The 22,848-nt window shown below is 37.6% G+C and overlaps 1 protein-coding gene across 1 annotated transcript; it reads left to right on the forward strand.

Annotated features, from left to right (window-relative positions):
- Positions 1-2,902: 2,902 nt before the first annotated feature.
- Positions 2,903-22,626, forward strand: LOC133796268 (uncharacterized). Its single transcript, XM_062233742.1, has 3 exons — positions 2,903-3,670; positions 3,788-3,920; positions 21,755-22,626. The coding sequence occupies exons 1-3, from the start codon at positions 2,903-2,905 to the stop codon at positions 22,624-22,626; spliced, it is 1,773 nt and encodes a 590-aa protein (XP_062089726.1).
- The last annotated feature ends 222 nt before the right edge of the window (positions 22,627-22,848 follow it).

Raw genomic sequence — 22,848 nt, forward strand, 5'->3', positions numbered from 1 at the left:
CAAATCGATAGGTAAGGAGATAATGGGCCGCACAGCCCAACCCAGCCGTGGGTGTCTGAATACGCACGTTCCTGCTGCGTGTCTGAAAATTCAGGGAGATATCGGACACGTGATGTCAGATATAGGCACGTTTATCTTGCGTGTGTTGACTTTACAAAGGGTCAGAGATCCACGAGCAGCTAGTACCACGAGCTTCTCCCCTGACCTGACCTTCGGCCTTCAGACTCCTTCCCCCAGTCTTGGGCAACCTTGGCGAGTCCTTGAGGATACCTCGAGCTAATAGAGTACGACCTCGAAAACAGGAGCTCCGGCCTGGGGAAATTTACGGACTAACCATGATTAGTCCGAGGCTCGACCTGCTAATCAGCCCGTGGGAAAACCAGGGCATACAAACCTGAAGTTCATTAATTGAATGATCAATCATATGCAATGAAATGTATAAATTTACCTAAATTTAGGTGAAAAACCAAAATATTCTTTTTATTTTTAATTCTTATATGGTGCTCAAAAAAATATGTATATACATATATTTCAACTAGTTTTCAAATGTTATGTTTATAAATATTTTAACTTGTCAAGTTTTATTGTTAAATTTTTTACTTCATATATATCATTTATAAAAATGACTCTCATTAGAATGTTAGTGCATTCATTTATCAAAAAATTTATAATTATTTATAAGTTGAAATTATATTTCTTCTAAAAATTATTTTGCTATATAGTTATATTATTTTTTTGTCCAAGATGCATGAGAAAAAAAATTATATTATTTTGATAATGAGTATTTAATTATATTAACTTTGCATTCTTGAATCATTGTTAGATTTTTATTGCATAATTTCTTATTGATGTGATAAGGTCGTATGATCATGAACTTACAAGAATTATAAGCTTGTATATTTTCACCTATACATATATATATATATGACTCATTCTTGAAAATGAAATATGTTCGTAATTGTGATTTATTGAATCTGAAGTTCATTGACCCAATAATATATATGAGTTTGAACAAATATTAAGTTATTATGATATATTGAAATCCCTGCAGGTTGTATTAATTATTTTAAATATTCTCTCGATTAGGGGGAGAGAAATGCAGTTGGATCGATGAATATTTTGAAAAATGATCCTTGCAAAAAATAAGAAGTAGAAATTCAAAATGATAAAATCATACATATATGTATGCAAACTGCAAATCAATATTATTTAAATTGAGTCAGAATGAGTCTATTAACACTTGAAGCGTAAGTGAACAAAGTAGAAATTATGAAAACAAATGTTCATTTGGTTTGTCCTAAAGATGTTGTAAGTAAGAGGCACTCATGAAGATACCTTAATGTTATAAAGTATTGATAATTTGAACATTAAATAAAAATGGTGCTCCTGAAGAGACTCTTTAAAAAGAAGTTATAGACATAACAAAATTGATAATAATTAAAGTTCTTGAAGTGGTTATGTAGCTACCTATAAATAATATACATGTTTGACAAGTATGTAGAAAATAATAAGATTTCTTTAAGCTATGTCAATATGGGAGGAAATTATCATATTATAAATTATTGTCAACAATACAAAATGTTTGCATATGCAATAAACTAATATAAGATAACAAAGATCATGATATTAAAAGGGTCGAGAATTATCAATGTATATATAATTTTGGCCAAAATCATATGACACAATCCAAGCAGTATAAATTTACTCACATAAAGTGAAGTAAAACTTGTAGGGGTACAAAGAAATATTTGTACAAGAAAATATAATTCTAATGAGAATTTTATATACTTGTACACAAATGAATTATTGTACAAATTTTCATAAACAAGATAATGATTAAATAAATGCATATACATATTGTTATGAGAAAATATAATCAAGATTTGATTATAGCGCATGGGCGGACCCAACTGAAAAAAAATATTACATATACAAGTACGTGAATTTTCATTGTTAAAAATATTAAACAAAGAAACATGACCCATGATTCAAACCTAAGACCTCCAAGAGAGTGTGAGAGTCAATTTTACCATCCCACCAATTGCATTCTATAAAATAAATAATCATAACTAATATTTGATTACATATAAAAATATTTTTAGCACTAAAATAAAAAGAATTATAAAGTCCCACATTGTTTTTGGAGTTAAAGTTATCTAATGTTCAACAATATAATTACCAAATTTGGTTTTAGCTTATAAAAAACACTTCTTTGAAACTTTTATAGTTTTTAACAAGTGTAGTTTTTATTTTTTTTAGTTAATTTTAAATTATTATAATGATCTAAAAAAAATTGTAGTAGAAAAATTATTGGGATTCCCTCATTACTTGAAGAAGAGATATCTCTTCAGGTATGTATGTGTAATTATATAAAAATAAAATTGTTTCTCTATATTTATTTTATATTTTTATCAATATAAATGTGTATTTATGAATACAAATTGTGTAAGAAATGTATGTGCGATTGTTAAAAAAAATTATCCTATAATTATTTGCTATTTTCATCAACATATATATGTAAGTTATAAATACAAATTATGTAAAAAAAATGTTTTATTTTTACTTGATAATTTTATTGATATAAATGTGTAATTACATGTATGCATAAGAATACAAATTATATATAAAAATTTGTGCTATATTTATTTGATATTTTTAATTAATATAAATGTGTGTCCTTGCATATATAGCATACACATGAATGCAAATTATATAAACTTGATATTTTATAGTTATATTTGACACAGATATGGAAAAATATTATAAAAGAGCTTCAAGTGTGTCACATTTTCCTGAGGTGGAGGTAGACAATTCAAAAAGACCAAAAGTTTCAATTATATCACATTTTCCTGAAGTAGATTTTGATAATTAAAAAACAAATTGTACTTCAAGTTCAATTGATATGACTAATCTTCCTACCGATCCCGCGTTGCGACCACCAATTTCCAATTACCACCCAAATATTCAAGATGAAATTCGTAGAAATTATCTACAGCAAGGGCCTTGTCAACCAAGAAGTCAGGAATTTCCTAAGAAATTCTATGGAGCAAAGGAACGTCGATTCAACATTGCATTGTTTGATCAATTTTCTACTTGGTTGGAATATAGCATAAGTAAGAATTATGCATTTTTCCTGTGTTGCTATCTTTTTAAATCAAGCATTGGAAAACAAGCTGGTGGCAACACATTTGTTAGTGAGGGTTTTTCAAATTGGAAGAAAATGAGCCTACTTGAAGCCCATGTCGTAAATCACAATAGTAGTCATTACAAGTGTTACAAAATATGTGAAGCTTTAATAGATGGAAAACAGCAAATTGAACACCTTTTTTTAAAGAAGAACATCAAAGATCGAATAAGTTACCGTGTTCGATTAATTGCTTCAACTGATTGTATTCGCTTTCTTGTACGACAAGGTCTTGCATTTCGTGGTCATGATGAGTCCCAAGAGTCTAATAATCAAGGTAACTTTCTCGAATTTCTAACGTTTCTTGCTAATCATAACGACGAAGTTAGAGCCATTGCTTTAAAAAATGCTCCTGAGAATCTTAAACTAAATTCGCCAAAGATTCAGAAGGACATTGTAAACGCTTGTGCTATGGAAACAATTAATGTTATTATTAGAGATATGGGAGATGTTGCCTTTTCTATTTTAGTTGATGAATCTCGTGATGTATCCATAAAGGAACAAATGGTCGTAATATTTCATTATATGGACAAGAGAGGGTGTGTGATTAAGTGATTCATCGGTATTGAACATGTTCCTAATACTATTGCGATCTCACTTTAGATAGCAATTGATAAGTTGTTTTCAAAGCATGGGTTGAGCATATCCAAATTACGAGGTCAAGAGTATGATGGAGCTAGTAACATGAGTGAAGAGTTTAATGGTTTGAAAAGTATTATCATGAAGGAGAATGAATGTGATTTTTTTGTCCATTATTTTGCTCATCAACTACAATTAGCACTCCTGGGTGTGGCAAAGAAACATGACTTAATAGGTGTAATGCCTCGAAATCCCTAATGCGGTTTAATGGCTGGATTAGTAGGCCGAGAGGGCCATAATTGTTTAATTATGCCATTAAATGATTATATGTGTGTTTATGTGAATTATATTATAATATGATGTTAAATGCATGCATGCGGGTCCACATTTGATTGTTATGGTGTTTTGGTAATTTGGCCCGTTGAGGGCGTATTTATCTATTTTGGGTGCATATTGTGATTTATGGATGAGATCCCATTATTATAGAGATATATTCGAGCTATTCGGCATGAGACGGTCTTATATTATAAATTAGCAGTTTTGTCATAACGGGATCATTTATTGGGATATTGAGTAATGAGAATATTTATTTGATGATAAATTGGGAGTTATTGAGATCATGAGGAAATTCTGGGAGTTTTGACTATTATGTCCCCAGGGATGTTTTTGGGACCCCGAGCATTAGGTTTTATTTGAGGTTACTTAAGCCTGAAGTAGCTTGTTAGATAGAACCGTACATTATAAAACACTTTTTCTCTTCCTGATAGTTCCTTTTACCGTTTGAGGCAATTTTGAAGAAATCTTGAGTTCTAGGAGTCAGAATCAAGCGAGGATCAAGGCATAGAGATCCTAGGAAAGATTAGAAGCTTCTTGACCAGAGGATTTAACGAGAAACAACCCAATTAAAGGTAATCTAAGCTTTAAGTTTTGAGTTTTTAGAGTTTCTAAACTTTGAATTGGACTTTGTGAGTCATTGAGTTTTTGGATCGTTTGAGTCTCAGGATTTGATGATTTTGGATCATTGGGATGTTTGGGAACTTTGATTTTTGGATTTGTAAGTGTTTAGGTATGTTTTTGGAAGGTTTAGGATGGGAAAAATCGAGTTTATGGCTGGTTGCTGGGTGGGGGCTGCGGCACAAGCTTGAAGAAGTTGGTGGAGGAATTTGGGCGTGCTGGCCGCCGCAGCACTGGGTAGTGGGCGTCGTGGCCCTTGCTCCTGGTGTGGTTGGGGGCCGCGGCTCAAGATTCTAGGGCCGAGACTCTTGAGTGTTTTTGAGGCCGTTTTGGTGTTTTGATCATGGGAACTCAGTTTTAGGCCTTGGGATCGTTCCTACTACCCAGATTAGTGGGGTTCGATGTCTCGGAGGCTAGATCTTTGTTCGGGAACCCTTGTTATTCAATTTATTGATGGTATCCCATATTTGGTTATGACTAGGTGACCACTAAGGAACTTCAAGGTTGATCTTTCTGAAGAGTCGTTCTTATATTAACTATTGCTCGAATCAGAGGTAAGAAAACTGCACCCTGTATACATGACATGTGTGGTTGTTGTTGAGGCATGTTAGTTATTAAATGTGGACATTGATTGCATATTAAATGCTTAGCAAATATTGCTTATTTGTGTATGGCACTGATTAGTCAGGGTCGGCATTGGTCGCATATTACTGACCTGAGAGTCAAAAACGACATAAGCGTCCTGAACACAGAGCCGATACAAGATTAGATCTAATCGATATCACCGTTGAATGAGTCTAGGAGCATTAATGCTGGACCGACCTTAAGGTCGATGGAACTTATAAGCGCTTGCCTAGTCTAGGACTAGTTACTCAGAGCTAGGGCCTAAGGCCTACGTGACTGTTTGTCACAGGGGTCATGCAATAGGTTATATTGGTGACTAGTTCATCGAGCACCTCATGATAAGCTAGTGAAAGGATCACTTATTTGTAAATTCCAGGTGACCCTATCGTCACATGGCTAAAAGGAACGGAACCCACCTTAGTGACTTTTCAATTGTCACTCCTTTATTTTGGATTGAGAGTCATGAATGATTATTATGATCATTGTTGATATTATATTTATGCAATATTGTGTTTTCTTGCTGGACCTTGGCTCATGGGTGCTATGTGGTGCAGGTAAAGGGAAAGAAAAGCTCACCCAACCTTGAGTGGAGAGCTTAGGTGGTGGTGTGTACATATGCGGCCGCTTGACCACCACGACCAAGGAGTTCTCAGAGGAACTAGGGGGTTTACCCTATTTTTGTCTCTTAGGTTGCGGGTTTGTATATATGAAACTGTAATGAGCATTTTGAGTTGTAAATAATTTGTAAATGCTTTTATGGGCCCATGAACAGTTTTATGTTTTAAATAAAATATATCCTTTCCTTTTGATTGAATTTCCACCTTAGCCTGTTAATAACACCTAGAAGCACGTTTTTTTTTAACCAAAGAACTCGGGTAGCGAGTTAAATTCATAGTTCACCGTTCACCGTAACTGTTCTGGGGTAACCAGGGCATTACAACTTTGTAACGCCCTACTTCCTTAGATTCGTTACTAAGTGAGTTTTAAACGTGCACTTAACTCGTTAATCGAGGTTTTAGGTCAAAAGTGTAATTAAATCATAAACAGTGAAATAAACTTTGAAAATAATTCCATTTACTATAAATCGTTGAGTGTTTGACACTTGGGATCCCAAGATACTGTTTGGAAATATTTACAGCATATGGTTTACAAATCAAATCGACTAGACGACAAAATTTAGGTTTTAATACATTCATCTTTCAAAAAACCATCGGCTATGGCAGCTAGGCAGGCCAAACATGTACGCGCCGCTTCACGCTCTCCGTACTCATGGTTGGTTGACTTTCCCCCTTGCCCTTACCTGTACCACAGAGCACCCGTGAGCCGAAGCCTAGCAAGAAAACCCGGACAAGCAGATAACATATGCATAACAAACACTTAGCACATAATCAGGCCACCAATAGGCTAAACACATACGACCATGTCGTCCCAGGTGCTTTACCATGCCCTGGGTTCATGGTCCACACCGTGAGGATATCCTAGGTATCCTTTAGGGTCTCGCCCTAGTAGCTCGCACTCCATGTGCTAAACAATACTCCTGGCCCCTTGCCGCTCTCGGCCTTGCACCCCATGTGCCTAACGTCGTTTTCGGTCCCTTACCGTTTCCGGCCTTGCCGAACTTGGCCTGCGCTGTTCTTGGCTCTGGCCGAACATTTACACATATGCATACATATCATAATAAAGCAAATACTAATTATGAGCAAACCAATCAAAGGGCTACGCCCTGCAACACAATCATATAGGGCTCAGCCCTGCGTTCAAGCTCTGTGGAAGACAATGGTTTTCTTACCTGTGTCCCGAGCTTCTTAAGCACTGAACCCTCGAGCACGGTCCTCTAATCCGAGCCTCTCTGAGAACCTAGTCACAACACACAAGTAGCATCCCCATTACTAACCGATTTGAAAACATCTCCCAGACCAATCCCGAGCTCTCAGGACCTCTAATTCCCTAAAACAATGTATTGGAGCCATCCCCCTAGCCCCCGAAGCAAAAGCACAAAAATGCAAAATTACACTCTCAGAAATTGCCTAGGGCCGCGGTGCCCAGAACCCTTTCCTGATCCTGATGCATGCCTGTGCCGCGACGCGGAAGAATAGGGCCGCGAAGCCCCTTCGCGAACCCAGAATTCTGGGTTTCCTCCTGCATTTTCCCCGAGCCAAAACACTCCCAAATCAACCCCAAAGCATACCCAAGTCCCAAATTCAATTCAAAACCCCACACAGACCCTCTAACAACTCAGAAACACCAACAACAAGCCTAAACACACAATCAAATCCCCAATTTACAAATTGGCTTAAAACTTTACAAAACTTAAATCAACAAACCAGAAACTTGAACCACAGCAGCTAATTCATAACAGAGATGCATAAAAGCCTTACCACAAATAGAAATTTGCCCCTGAGCCTTCTCCAAGTCCAACTCCAAGCAAATCCCTCTTATTCCCAAACTGAACCTAGGCAAGCTTCATCCCCAAGAATCCATCAAACAACCACACATATCAGCTGTTAACCTTACTATTTCTCTGCAAAACACAATCAAGATACTGGATAAGACTTACCTTTGAGCCTGAGTCAATCCCCCAATTCCCAGCCTTGAATCCCTTGAACTTTAACCAAGAATCCTTCAAGACCAGTCACCTTAGAGAGAAAGAAAGAAAGCATCGATAGAGAGAGAGACAGAGAGACTAGGTTCCCTTTTTGTTCTTCTATCTTATTTTGCTAGCTAATTCTAGAGTCCCAGCTCCCAAATTGAGCTTATCCATCTGCCTAAAATGACCTCAATACCCTTTAGGCTAACTCTACTTCTCAAACCCTTCCAAGGGCAATCTTGTCTTTTGACTCACCCCGCTAAATCCTCAAGTGTACCTAAGAATCCCCATTTACTCCCGACATGTCTAAACCATTGCTATTGCTAATTGCTATTCAATAATTCCCGATCACTTGATAATATTCCCGAAATACCCTTAGGCTCCTCCCGAGCCGAATATTTAATCCCGTTGTGACTTTAAACTAATTAGCTCCCTAGGACCGTCTCAGAACGTGCATCACAAATATATCACCGTTATATGAACTACATCACATATATTTCATTTATGCCCTCAACGGGCTAAAATTACCAATTTGCCCCTAACAACCAAATGGGGCCCACATGCATATTTATTTCACCTAAACATGCATTCTAACCACATATTCATTAAATTCACATAAATTAATACAGTTTAACAATTATTGCCCTCCAGGCACACTAATCAAGGCTCCAAGCCTTATTAGCAAATTTGGGTCGTTACAACTATCCCCTCCTAATAAAAATTTCATCCTCGAAATTTACCCAACACAACAGACAGTAAACCCCGTACCTCTGACCATAATTTCCAAGGTCCACCGCTTTTACTTACTCCTTGACTAAACTCTTACGAGGGTAACAATCTTGTTCCACAAGATCTTGTTTAATAGCCATACTTTCATTAGCCCCCTGCTTGCACCACAACCCTGTGGAGGCTTCAGGGTCTGCCTAGACTACAATGATCACATCATTGTCTCATTCCTGATTCCAGAAATACCCATAAGTCATCACCCCTACTAGGGTGAGATCAATTTATAGGCCCTCTGGCCTAACCCTTGATAAAATTTCATAATTTATGTTGAATCAGGAGTCAGAACTCCCCTTTCTTTCTCTAAACACCATACTATTCCTTGACTGGCTGGGCATGTACACTCATCACTGAAGTGAAGCTCGATTCATGGTTTGGTAACTATTTATGTAGTTATATGTATAACTGCTTAAATATAGTATATTTGCTTTACCTGTATACATGAGACACCATGTTAGACATGTGCTCTGAATATTGCATCCTCAGCAACCGTATGCTAAATAGTATTGAAATTGTTGGAACATACTTATTAGTATTACTGATTGTGAATTATTATGTGATACATGCTAAGTGCTAAATGCTATAATCATGTATCTATTTGTATATTTGTATGACTATGGAATATGATAATTATCTGCTTGTTCTTGGATCGTAAGGCGGCAAGAGGTTTAGTTATTACTACCTGACTGGGTGTATTGACTATTGTTTCAACAAGGTATAAGCTAATAAGAATGAATCCAGGGCAAATAGATATGTCAGCTGGCCAGAGCGATCAAGGCCGGAATAATAATAATTAGGGTCAAGAGAATGACCAAGGACAGATTCCACAGCCAGCTTCTGCAAATTGGCAGCAGTTAATTAGTGATCTGCAGGCTACAGTGTTGAGACAGGGAGAAGAACTTCATCTCCTGAGACAGCAGTAAGCACCTGCAGTAGCCAATGTATCAGAGGCACCTCCTGTGTCGATGCCAGCAGCTGCCTGAGGTTGGTAATAAATGGGAGCCTCTCTATGAGAGGTTTAGGAAGCAGCAACCTCTAGTTTTTGAAGGCAGTGCAGATCATGCCAAGGCGGAGCAGTGGATGAGTATGATTACCACCATCCTAGATTTCATGAGGGTGACTGGTAATGAGAGGGTGGCTTGTGCCACTTATATGTTTCGGGAGGATGCCCGAATTTGGTGGGAGGTTATTACCCAGACTAGAAATGTTAATGCCCTGAGTTGGGAAGAGTTTCAGACTTTGTTTAATGAGAAATATTATAATGATTCCATCAGGGCGGCAAAGGCAGAGGAGTTCATCAGGATAATTTAGGGAGGTTTGTCAGTCACTGAGTATGCCTTGAAATTTGATCGTTTGGCAAAATTTTCCATGGATCTTATGCCCACTGATGGGACCAGGAGGAAGAGATTTCTTCAGGGGCTACAGCCCAGATTAGCCCGTGATGTTTGTATTGCCATTGTGGGTGGGGTTACTACCTATGCACATGTGGTTGAGAAGGCACTCACAGCTGAGAGTGCAGAGAACAAGATTTGACGAGACAGTGCAGCCAGAAAGGAGTTTAGGAGGACAGGTCCTCCATTTGTGGGTTTTGGTAGGGGTGTAGGCCCCAATGATCAGAAGAGGAAGGTTCCTGATACCTTCCCAGTTCCAGGTCCCGATAGGCGGCCCCGTGGTGTTTCAATGGGTCGTCCAGGTGGTAATGAAGCCTGGAAGTCTTATCATGAATGCCCTAGATGCAAGAGGCAACATTTGGGAGAGTGTAGGGCAAGGGTCTGCTTCTCATGTGGAGTAGTGGGTCATCTCAGAAAGGATTGCCCAGGAAAGTGGAAAGCTCGGCCCCAGCTCAAGTGTTTGCATTGAGACAAGTAGAAGCTGAGGCTTCTCCCTCAGTAGTTAAGGGTCAGCTTCTTAGTTCTGGAACCCCATATAATGTTTTGATTGATTCTGGTGCTACACATTCTTTTGTTTCTAGTAGTATTATTGATAGACTGTGTAGACCTTGTGATTTTTATGCTGTGGGGTTTGGAACTTTTTTACCCACTGGAGAGTTAGTGGTATCCAGGAGATGAGTCAGATCTTTGTCAATGACAGTGGAGGGTAGAGAGTTATCAGTGGATTTGATAGAGTTGGTTATGATTGACTTCGACATTGATTGTAGAAGGAAGATGGTCACCTTTGAGCCTGAGGGTGAGGATCCTTTTGTGTTTGTTTGTACTATGCATGGACCTCATATACCTATGATATCTATTTTACGGGCCAGGGATCTATTTCAAGGAGGTTACATTGGATTCTTAGCCAGTGTGGTTGATACCATTCAGGTTGTGCCAGTGAGACCAGACTTGTTTGTGAATTCCTGGATGTGTTTCCAGAAGATTTGCTAGGGTTGCCACCACACAGAGAGATAGAGTTCGTGATAGAACTGGCACCAGGGACAGAGCCAGTGTCTATATCACCTTACAAAATGGGCCCAGTTGAGTTGAAAGAATTAAAGGTACAGTTGCAAGAGCTGTTAGATTTGGGTTTTATCAGACCTAGTTTCTCACCTTGGGGTGCGCCAGTTCTGTTTGTGAAAAAGAAAGATGGTTCTCTGAGGATGTGCATTGATTACAAAGAACTAAACAAGCTAACGATTAAGAACAAGTATCCTTTGCCAAGGATAGATGATCTGTTTGATCAGTCGCAAGGTAAGAAGGTATTCTCAAAGATCGACCTTCATTCTGTTTATCATCAGTTGAGGGTCAAGGAGGGAGACATACCGAAGACTGATTTTTGTACCAGGTATGGGCATTTTGAGTTCTTAGTCATGTCTTTTGGATTGACTAATGCCCCTGCTACTTTTATGGATCTGATAAACAGAGTGTTCAAGGATTATTTGGACCAGTTTGTGATCGTTTTCATCGATGATATTCTGGTTTAATCTCAGTCTGAGTCAGAGCATGAACATCATCTGAGGTTGGTTCTACAAAGATTGAGGGAGCACAGAGTGTTTGCAAAGTTCAAGAAATGTGAGTTCTGTTTATCTCAGGTATATTTTCTTAGGCACATTGTCAGTAAGGAGGTGATTAAGGTATATCCAACAAAGATTGAAGCGGTCAGAGATTGGCCAAGGCCAAAGAATACTTTTGAGGTTAGAAGTTTCCTTGGATTGGCAGGTTATTATAGGCATTTCGTGAAAGGGTTCTAAAAGATTATTACTGCTTTGACTGAGCCGACACGCAAGAGTCAGAAATTTGTGTGGTCAGATAAAGGTGAGAACAACTTCCAAGAACTGAACCAGAGATTGATTACAGCTCCGATTCCGAGTCTTCTGATAAATCAAGAGAAGTTTGTGATTTATTGTAATGCTTCTCATCAGGGTTTGGGCTGTGTTCTGATGCAGTCAGAAAAGGTAATTGCTTATGCCTCTCGTCAGCTGAAGAAGTATGAAAAGAGATATCCCACTCATGATTTAGAGTTGGCGGCTGTGGTCTTTGCTTTAAAGATATGGAGGTATTATCTTTATGGAGAGAAGTGTGAGATCTATATAGACAACAAGAGCCTGAAATACTTCTTCGCTCAGAAAGACTTGAATATGAGACAAAGGCGTTGGCTGGAGTTAGTAAAAGATTATGATTGTGAGAATTTGTATCATCCAGGAAAAGCCAACGTAGTAGCTGATGCTTTACGCCGAAAGGGTCCGAGACAGATTTATGGTGCGAGGCTGATAGCCAGAGAATTAGCAGATGATATGACCAGAGCTGGTATAGAGTTGCTAGTGGGCCAGTTGGCTAATATTACACTATAATCTACACTGTTAGAGAGAATCAAGGAGGGTCAATTGAGTGATCCACAGTTGATCAAGATCAGAGAGGATATTTTGGCTGGAGCATCCAGAGATTATACAGTGTCTGAGTGAGGCTTGTTGAGATACAATGGGCGGATATGTGTTTCGTTAGACACTGCTTTGAGGCGAGAGATTCTGGATGAATCTCATACTACACCTTACTCTTTGCATTCAGACACCACAAAGATGTGTCAGGATGTGAGATCGTTGTATTGGTGGCTGGGGACGAAGAGAGATGTAGTAGAGTATGTGGCTAAGTGCTTGACATGTCAGTAGGTCAAGGTAGAGCATCAGAGGTCGACAGGGTTATTGTAGCCTCTGGATATCCCAGAGTGGAAGTGGGAGGACATCACGATGGATTTATTGGTGGGCTTACCCAGGACTGTTGGTCAGCATGACTCTATTTGGGTGATAGTGGATTGCTACACCAAGCCAGCTCACTTCTTGCCAGTGAAGGCTACTTATACAATTGATCAGTATACAGATCTCTATGTGAGAGAGATTGTGCGCCTTTATGGAGCGCCGAGGTCGATCGTGTCAGATCGTGACCCTACTTTTACTTCCAAGTTCTGGGGGAGTTTATAGAAAGCCATGGGTACACAACTGAAGTTCAGTACTGCTTATCATCCTCAGACAGATGGGCAATCTGAGAGGACAATCCAGATATTGGAAGACATGCTACGGGCATGTGTGCTGGACTTTGGTGGATCTTGGAATAAGTATCTACCTTTGATAGAGTTTTCCTACAACAACAGTTATCAGTCTACCATTGGAGTTGCACCTTATTAGATGATGTATGGTAGGAAGTGCAGATCTCCCATTCATTGGGATGAGACAGGTGAAAGGAGATACTTGGGTCCTGAGGTAGTCCAGAGGACCAGTAAGGCCATTGAGAATATTATAGCTCGGATGCTCGCTTCTCAGAGTAGACAGAAAAGCTATGTAGATCCCAAGCGTAGGAACGTGGAGTTCCAAGTGGGAGACTATGTCTTCCTTAGAGTCTTTCCATGGAAAGGAGTGAGAAGGTTTGGGAAGAAGGGCAAGCTGAGCCCTAGATTTGTAGGTCCATTTAAGATCCTGGAGAGGATTGGTCAGGTGGCTTACAAGTTGGTTTTGCCACCAGTGTTGTCAGCCATGCATAATGTGTTTCATGTTTCAGCTCTTTGGAGGTATATATCTGATGTGACTCATGTCTTGAGTTATGAAGATTTGGAGCTTGAAGCAGATCTCTCCTTTGAGGAGCAGCAAGTCCAGATACTTGATAGAAAGGATAAGGTCCTCAGGAATAAGACGATACCTTTGGTTAAGGTGTTGTGGAGGAACATCAAGGTCGAGGAAGCGACCTGGGAGCTGGAGTCAGATATGCAGAATCAGTATCCCGAGTTGTTCAGGGGAATTTCGAGGACGAAATTTCTGTAAGGAGGGGATAGTTGTAATACCCTGAAATCCCTAATGCGGTTTAATGGCTAGATTAGTATGCCAGGAGGGCCATAATTGTTTAATTATGCCATAAAATGATTATATGCATGTTTATGTGAATTATATTATAATATGATGTTAAATGCATGCATGTGGGTCCACATTTGATTGTTAGGGTGTTTTGGTAATTTGACTCGTTGAGGGTATATTTGTGTATTTTGGGTGCATATTGTGATTTATGGATGAGATCCCATTATTATAGAAATATATTCGAGCTATTCGGCATGAGACGGTCTTATATTATAAATTAGCGGTTTTGTCATAACGGAGTCATTTGTTGGGATATTGAGTAATGAGAATGTTTATTTGATTATAAATTGGGAGTTATTGAGATCAGGAGGAAATTCTGGGAGTTTTGACTATTATGTCCTCGTGGATGTTTTTGGGACCCCGAGCATTAGGTTTTATTGTTGGTTTTTATAGATCAAATCAAATATTATATGCAGCGGAACAACAATTAAAATTTTTAATTTAACCCCACAAGATTTCTAGATCTACTTCTTCACATACATATATATATATATTAAATCAAAGACATGAATCGAAAATTACCTCAGGTCCTTCCTTGCTGCTATCTTTTTGTATGGATAAAATCCTTAAGATCTCACACCAAGATCTTCCAAAATGTTCTCAACACACAAAGAACGAGTGTGGGCTCTCTATACAAAATAATAGGCAAAATCTATTTATCAGATGTTCTCAACACATGAGATTTGATAAAGTTAGGACCTAAGTGTGTGAAGAACAGTGACCTATGCTTGTATCACTGTTCTTTTTCTCTTAGAGAGATTTCACGATATTTTTCTATCCTTGAAAAGTTACGTTCTGAAAAACTGATATCCTATATTTAATATATCCAATATATTAAAAATAAAATGTTAGTTATTTTAAACAATTTGAAAATAACTAATCAGTTATCTGATTATGTTTAAATAATAATATTTTAATCATATTACAATATCTCATTATTTATTTAATATTTAAATAACTAAAATTGTGGAACCAAGAAACTACTCAGAGTCTCTTATGCGTGCAGCACAATGTCTGTGCACTGTGCTACACGTGTACCACATGGCAGGGATGACATGTGATTTTTCCCAAAAAAATTTCTTATTATTTAAATACCAAAAATCCCAAAAATAAATTAATTCAAAATTAATTATATTTTTGTTAAATCAAATAATTAATTAATTACACATAATTATGTTTAATGCATAGAAAAATATTTTACTTATCAAATAAGTCATTTTGCCCATTTTTGTATTTACATTTGTCAGTGTTTGTTTGAGCCATTTCGGGGACCATAGATCTATAGCATTAAGCTCCAATAAATTGTAACTAAATAATTAAACTATTTAATTATAATAGTTAATTTATTAATTATGATATTTCTCCACTATAAATTAAGAATTGCACTCTTTATGTTATAGATATACTTTTACAGAAATCTTATTCTAAGTTATCCATTGATATGACCATCTTACAATAGTTCAACATTCTAATTAATTAGTTCATAAATTAGAATGGAAGAATTACCATTTTACCTTTCTAATTTAATTCTAATTTACTTCTTATTACCATTAATTCACTAGTGAATAATTAATCTATAATCTAATTATAGATTTGAGCTCAAAATCATTCAGTTCCAGAATTAACCCTTAAGGGAACTAATATACAATCTGTTAGGAAAGATTAGATTCTGTATTATTGATACATGTTCCTAGCCATTCATGATATTAAATATCCAAAACAAAAGTCATTAGCCTCATTCTATGAAGAGACCTTAACGAATGAATCAAAATATTTAATAAACATGAACAGGAGTTTATGAACACTCAGGATTTAGGTTGATCTATAAATGATCACCAGTTATGATATGAATTACAAGTCTTTATTGTTAAAGGGTTTTTGGATAAAGACTTTTATTCATATCGGTCCATGTCATATATAATCATATTATATAAAGCACCTTTACCGAGATGCTTACCACATCAATAATCAGAATCTAGATTATTTGTATCATCATGATACCCAGCAAACCGTACTTACAACCCCAATTAAAGAATTCCTTAACTTTAATTTGTTGTTGTTGACCATTTTTATTCATTCATGTGATCTTAATTCTCTCGTACTAATACAAGATCACATCCTCAATAATGAATATGGAATTTTTCTAATATTTACAAAATTATTCAAACAATAATTTAATAATCCAAATATAAAAATAATAATAAACCATTGTATTTATTTATTCACTGAAATAACAAATGTCTTTTACATGCTTTTAGGACACACTCCTAACATTTTTTTTAGGTTACTTAAGCCTGAAGTAGCTTGTCAGATAGAACCTGTAACGCCATGGATAGCCAAGACTGCTACACTGTGTACTTATAAAGGTGCAAGACTTGCTAATCAAGTCAATAATTTAAAAACATGTCACTAAACATGTATGAACTAGGGTTAAAAAGGTTTTGGTCTCAAAAGTTTCATTTTATATAATTAAGCAGTTATATACATGGGATCCCAAAAGGAACAGAGTTTAAAATTTGGTTTACAAACTCCCCAAAATATAGACAACTGTCAAAATGAACAATTTCTGGGTCTCGCGTCCCTGCCTAAACCTCAACCGTGGTGGTTGAGCAGCTGGCCATGTACATTCCGCTCGCAGAGCTCTCCAAATCAAGGCTGATCAAGTTTTCCCTTGCCTTTACCTGCACCACGTAGTGTTATATTATTTTATAATATAATGTAAAATTATATTATATTATAATAGAATGTTTTAGATTAAATAAATGTGACAAAGTGTGTCACATATTGTAACATATAATAGAGAGTTACAATATTTAGATATATAAGATATATCCAAATAATGTAACATATTTGGTGTTACAAATTTGTAACTTCCAAATATTACCCTTTATTGTGTAAATTGTTGTTACACAATATTGAGATGAATTTCATAAAGCCATATGTGATATGGCTGTTAGAGATATGATTTTAACCCCAATAATGTGTTTTGGGAGTTACAAAATCATTTGGGAGGGTTTGGAACCGTTTGGAAAAACAACACAATTTTTTGTGCTGAAATTGGTCAGTGGCTGCGGCCTGTGGGTCAGAGACCAGTGGTCGCGGCCACCATTGTCTCTGGCCGCGGCCACAGGCCAAAAAACTGACCAATTTTTCAGTTTTTTCAATATTTGTTAAACGGCTCAAAAAACCCAAATAACTCCCAAATCTCTTTTTTAATTCCATATTAATCCAATTAAACATTGGTAACAGCCATGGGGGTTGGTGGAATTTGACATTCAAAGGGTGTCTCTAAACTCTATAAATAGGAGCCTATAGCTCACTTGTAAGACACAACTTTTCTATCCACTAGAGCACTTGGCTAGAAACACCTTGAGGCTTGATAATTCAAGAAAGCTTTTCCAATATCTGAGAGAGATCCCTTAGTGCTTGAGTTAGGGGGAAATAAGCTTTTGGACAAAGGTTTTAAACCTTGTTCAAGTTGGTGATCCCCAATCCTCTTCACTTAGGTTGTGTAAGTGAGAGTTTGATTGTGTTTCTGTTCTTCTTTTTATTGCTTTCCTTCTTATTCTCTTATTCTATTTATTTGTATATTTTGTTTAAGAGTTGTAATCTTTTCATTTGGTCTAAACACTTTATTTTACTTGTAATCTTTTGCTTAGAGTTGTATTCTCACTATTCTCTTCTTCATCATCATCTTCTTCCTTTCTTTAGTTTATTTGTATTTCCAGTTATAATTTGTAACCTTATTTAATCAATCTATATTTACTTGTAATATTATTGCATAGAGTTGTAATATTATAATCATTTCCATTGAGGCAAAACAATATTTTCCTAACACGTAGCACCCGTGAGCCAAGGCCCAGCAAGAAAACATAATGTGCAACACAAACAATAATAACATATAGTAAATTCACTAAGCATGAACTCTCATCAAATAATTCACATTAACCATTCAGCATATATTCAGAATCAAGGATGCAATCAATCAATTATAACATTCATATCACATAATGATCAGGGCTGACAACTTAGGTCGTACCCCATGTTTACCCCACTGACTCCAACCCGCTTAAACCAAGCTCAGTGCATATTAACCTGTCCTTGGCTACCAGTGGCCAAGCCGCGCCCTGTGCGCTAGTGTAACCCTTGGCACCCTTAGGTCGTTGGTTCACTAATTAGCTTGCATGGCATAATACCATCCTTTCAAGCATACACAATAGGGAACCCTTAGTCCCATTACATATATTCAACAGGTGCAGTTTTCTTACCTTTAATCTTTACGGTTACTGATTACGAGCAACGCTCTTCAAGCACGATCCATTCCCGAGCCCTAGCATTTATCACCTAGTCACAACCAAGATATTGGGTTCCATTAATATTCAAATATAGGTTTTTCGAGTACAAACTAACTTTTCGTAAATCGAATCCCACCAAGCACAGTGGTGAAATTGATCTCGAGCACTCTAGGCTCAATTCTCGTGCTTTAAAACCCTAAATGTTCAAGTGAGCATCTAAGGGCTGCGACCCTTGAAGCCTAGTTGCGGCCCTGACCTCAAAATATAACCAAGGGCATGCCTGAAAGAAGACACACGTCGTAGCCCTTGCTTTGGGCGCTGCGACGCTCACCCTTGGCCGAGCCCTCATAGCTAATCTTCATCCTAGGGTCGCAGCGCTCTAGAATAGAGTCGCGGCCCTTCCCTTCGAACCCAGAAATCCCTCCATTTCCAACATCTAAACCTCATCCAAAGCCATCCCAAAGCTCCCCAATTCAAAACCCTTTAATCACAACACTTTTATCATGATTCTAACAACACATCCCAATAGAAATCCAACCCAAAAACCTACTAGAATCCCATTTCCAATTTCTGAAACTCAAGAACTTCAAACACTAAAACCAACCAGGCAAAACTTGAATTTAGGCTTCTACACCATGAGTTATAGCTTACCTCCTCAGCTGAGCTCCTTCTCTAAGTAGAATCCAGGTAGGTTCCCAGCTAATTCCCAAGCTTCCAGCTTAGACTAAACCTTAAAATGTCAAAATTGTAACTATCTCATCATCCAGCTAGAACTCAGAATTTCTAACCACAAAGAAGGGAATTCAATGCTTACCTCAGTACTGATTAAGTTCCTTGGATAATCCTTGAGTTAAACCTCAAAATCCTCTCTTCAATACTCTAAATTCCAGCTGAAATCCTCCAAATTCCAGCTGAAATCCTCCAAATTCCTCTGTTTACTTCTTGTGTTTCCCTTGAGAGAGGAGAGAGAGAGAAGGCTGAATAAAGGGTCGGTCTAATTTTATGTTCTATTGTTTTCCTTAAACTTTAGCCTAACCTTATCCCGTTAAGTCGATCCCGAGGCTCGAGGTGCCGGAAACGCCCCTGAGGCCAAAACGATATTTTTCCCCAATATTCCCACCTAGACTTCCTAACCTCAAATATATCTCCATATATTTATTTTCATAACCCGATAGTCTAAATAACTACCCGATATCCAAAATACCCCTGACTTATCCAAAATCAACTGCTAAGCTCTATCTAGCCCTAGGATCGCCTCGAGTCATGCTCTGCAAACCTACCCACATAATAATGTGGTTCCTACAGATACCGTGTTTATATCACATTAACACCAATATAATCATACAAGCATTTTAATCATACAATTATACATTTAAATCAATAAATTCATTCAAATCACATTTAACCCAATAATGCCCTCCCGGCACACTAATCAAGGCCCTTAAGCCTCATTAGTGAATTTGGGGTCGTTACAGAACCGTACATTAGAAAACACTTTTTCTCTTCTTGATAGTTCCTTTTACCGTTCGAGGCAATTTTGAAGAAATCTTGAGTTCTAGGAGTCGGAATCAAGCGAGGATCGAGGCATAGCGATCCGAGGAAAGATTAGAAGCTTCTTGATCGAAGGATTTAACGAGAAACAACCCAATCAAAGGTAATCTATGCTTTAAGTTTTGAGCTTTTAGAGTTTCTAAGCTTTCAATTGGACTTTGTGAATCGTTGAGTTTTTGGTTTGTTTGGGTCTCGGGATTTGATGATTTTGGATCATTGGGATGTTTGGGAACTTTGATTTTTGGATTTGGAAGTGTTTAGGTATGTTTTTGGAAGGTTTAGGATGGGGAAAATTGAGTTTATGGCTGGTTTCAAGGTGGGGGCCGCGACCCTATTCTTGGGCGCCGCGGCCCAAGCTCGAAGAAGCTGGTGGAGGAATTTGGGCATGCTGGGCGCCGCGACACTGGGTAGTGGGCGCCCCGGCCCTTGCTCCTTGTGTGACTGGGGGCCGCGGCTCAAGCTTCTAGGGCCACGGCTCTTGAGTGGTTTTGAGGTCGTTTGGGTGTTTTGATCATGGGAACTCTGTTTTAGGCCTCACGAACGTTCCTACTACCCGAATTAATGGGGTTCGATGTCCTGGAGGCTAGATCTTGGTTCGGGAACCCTTGTTATTCAATTTATTGATGGTATCCCATATTTGGTTATGACTAGGTGACCGCTAAGGAACTTAAAGGTTGATCATTCTCAAGAGTCGTTCTTATATTAACTCTCGCTCGAATCAGAGGTAAGAAAACGACACCCTGTGTACATGACATGCGTGGTTGTTGTTGAGGAATGTTGGTTATTAAATGTGGACATTGATTGCATATTAAATGCTTAGAAAATATTTCTTATTTGTGTATGGCATTGATTAGTCAGGGTCAGCATTGGTCGCATATTACTGACCTGAGAGTTAGAAACAGCATAAGTGTCCTGAACACAGGGCCGATACAAGATTAGATCTAATCAATATCAGCGTTGAATGACTCTCGGAGCATTAATGCTGGACCGACCCTAAGGTTAATGAAACTTATAAGCGCTTGGCTAGTCTAGGACTAGTTACTCAGAGCCAGGGCCTAAGGCCTAGGTGACTGCTTGTCACATGGCTAGGGAGCAGGATCCCAAGGATATGACTCTATGGTCATGCGATAGGTTATATTGGTGACTAGTTCATCGAGCACCTATCATGATAAGCTAGTGAAATTATCACTTATTTGTAAAGCCTAGGTGACCCTATCGTCACATGGCTAAAGGGAACGGAAACCACCTTAGTGACTTTTCAATTTTCACTCCTTTATTTTGGACTGAGAGTCTTGAATGATTATTATGATCATTGTTGATATTATATTTATGCAATATTGTGTTTTCTTGATGGGCCTTGGCTCATGGGTGCTATGTGGTGCAGGTAAATGGAAAGAAAAGCTCACCTAGCCTTGAGTGGAGAGCTTAGGTGGTGTTGTGTACATATGCGGCCGCTTGACCACCACGGCCAAGGAGTTCTCAGAGGAACTAGGGGGTTTACCCTATTTTTTCTGCTTAGGTCGGCGGATTTGTATATATGAAACTGTAATGATCATTTTGAGTTGTAAATAACTTGTAAATGTTTTTATGGGCCCATGAACAGTTTTATGTTTTAAATAAAATATATCATTTCCTTTTGATTGATTTTCCACCTTAGCCTATTAATAACACCTAGAAGCACATTTTTTTAACCAAAGAACTCGGGTAGCGAGTTAAATTCATGGTTCATCGTTCACCGTAACTGTTCTGGGTTAACCAGGGCGTCACAATAGGTATTTTCCTTTTTATTCATGTTCTACTAATACTTGTTTTTATAAACAATTTTATAAATATATATAACGATTTATATTTTTATGAAAAAATAGGTACTTTTCTCACCGTAGTGTCTAAAGTGGTGAATGTTGTTGGAGCCTCATCTAAGCGTCGTGACATTCTCCAGGAAAAACAAGCTCTCAAAGTCATCGAAGCCTTAAACGATGGATACCTTTTGAGTGGAAGAGGCCAAAATCAAGAAAGTGGAATTAAGCGTCCATGTGATACACACTGGGGATCACACTATGGTACTTTGGTAAGCTTTACTATCATGTTTTCATCTATTATTGATGTGCTTGAGAAAATTACAAATGATAGATTGAATAGTGAGCAAAAATATGAAGCATCTATTATGTTACAAATGGTGCAAACATATAATTTTTCCTTGAGCTTACATTTGGTGAAGAATATTCTTGGGATCACAAATGAGTTGTCACAAGTCTTACAAAAAGGTGATCAAGATATTGTGAATCATGCAATGGATTTAGTCAAAATATGCAAGAAACAGTTACAAATGACGAAAGACAATAGATGGGATTCTTTAGTAGAAGAATTTTCTAATTTTTGTATGAAGTTCAATATTTATGTTCTTGATATGAATCATATGTATTGTACTCAAGGGAAATCACGACGCAAGGCTCCAAAGCTTACAAATTTTCACTATTTCTGTGTTGATTTTTTCAATACAATGATAGATTTAAAGCTACAAGAGCTTAGTCGTTTTAATGAGGCTAATATTGAGTTGTTACTTTGTTTAGCGTGCTTATCTCCAGCTAATTCATTTTCTACTTTTGACAAGGGAAAGTTAATCCGTCTTGCTCAACTTTATCCATGTGATTTTTCTACAATGGATATAAATGTACTAGAATATCAACTTCAAACATATGTTGATGATATGCGTCTCATGTTAAGTTTTCAGCTTTGAAAGGGATGGTTGATCTTTCTAAGAAACTAGTTGAGACACAAAAGGATAAGGTATATCCATTGGTTTATTTGCTTATTAAATTGGCATTAACGCTTCCAGTTGCAACAACTTCAGTAGAAAGAGCATTCTCTGTAATGAACATTGTGAAGAATCAAATGCGCAACAAAATGGGAGATCAATGGTTGAATGATAGCCTCGCTGTGTATCTTGAGAAGGATGTAT

The sequence above is a fragment of the Humulus lupulus genome, chromosome 8 (genome assembly GCF_963169125.1).
Source record: "Humulus lupulus chromosome 8, drHumLupu1.1, whole genome shotgun sequence".
NCBI lineage: Eukaryota > Viridiplantae > Streptophyta > Magnoliopsida > Rosales > Cannabaceae > Humulus > Humulus lupulus.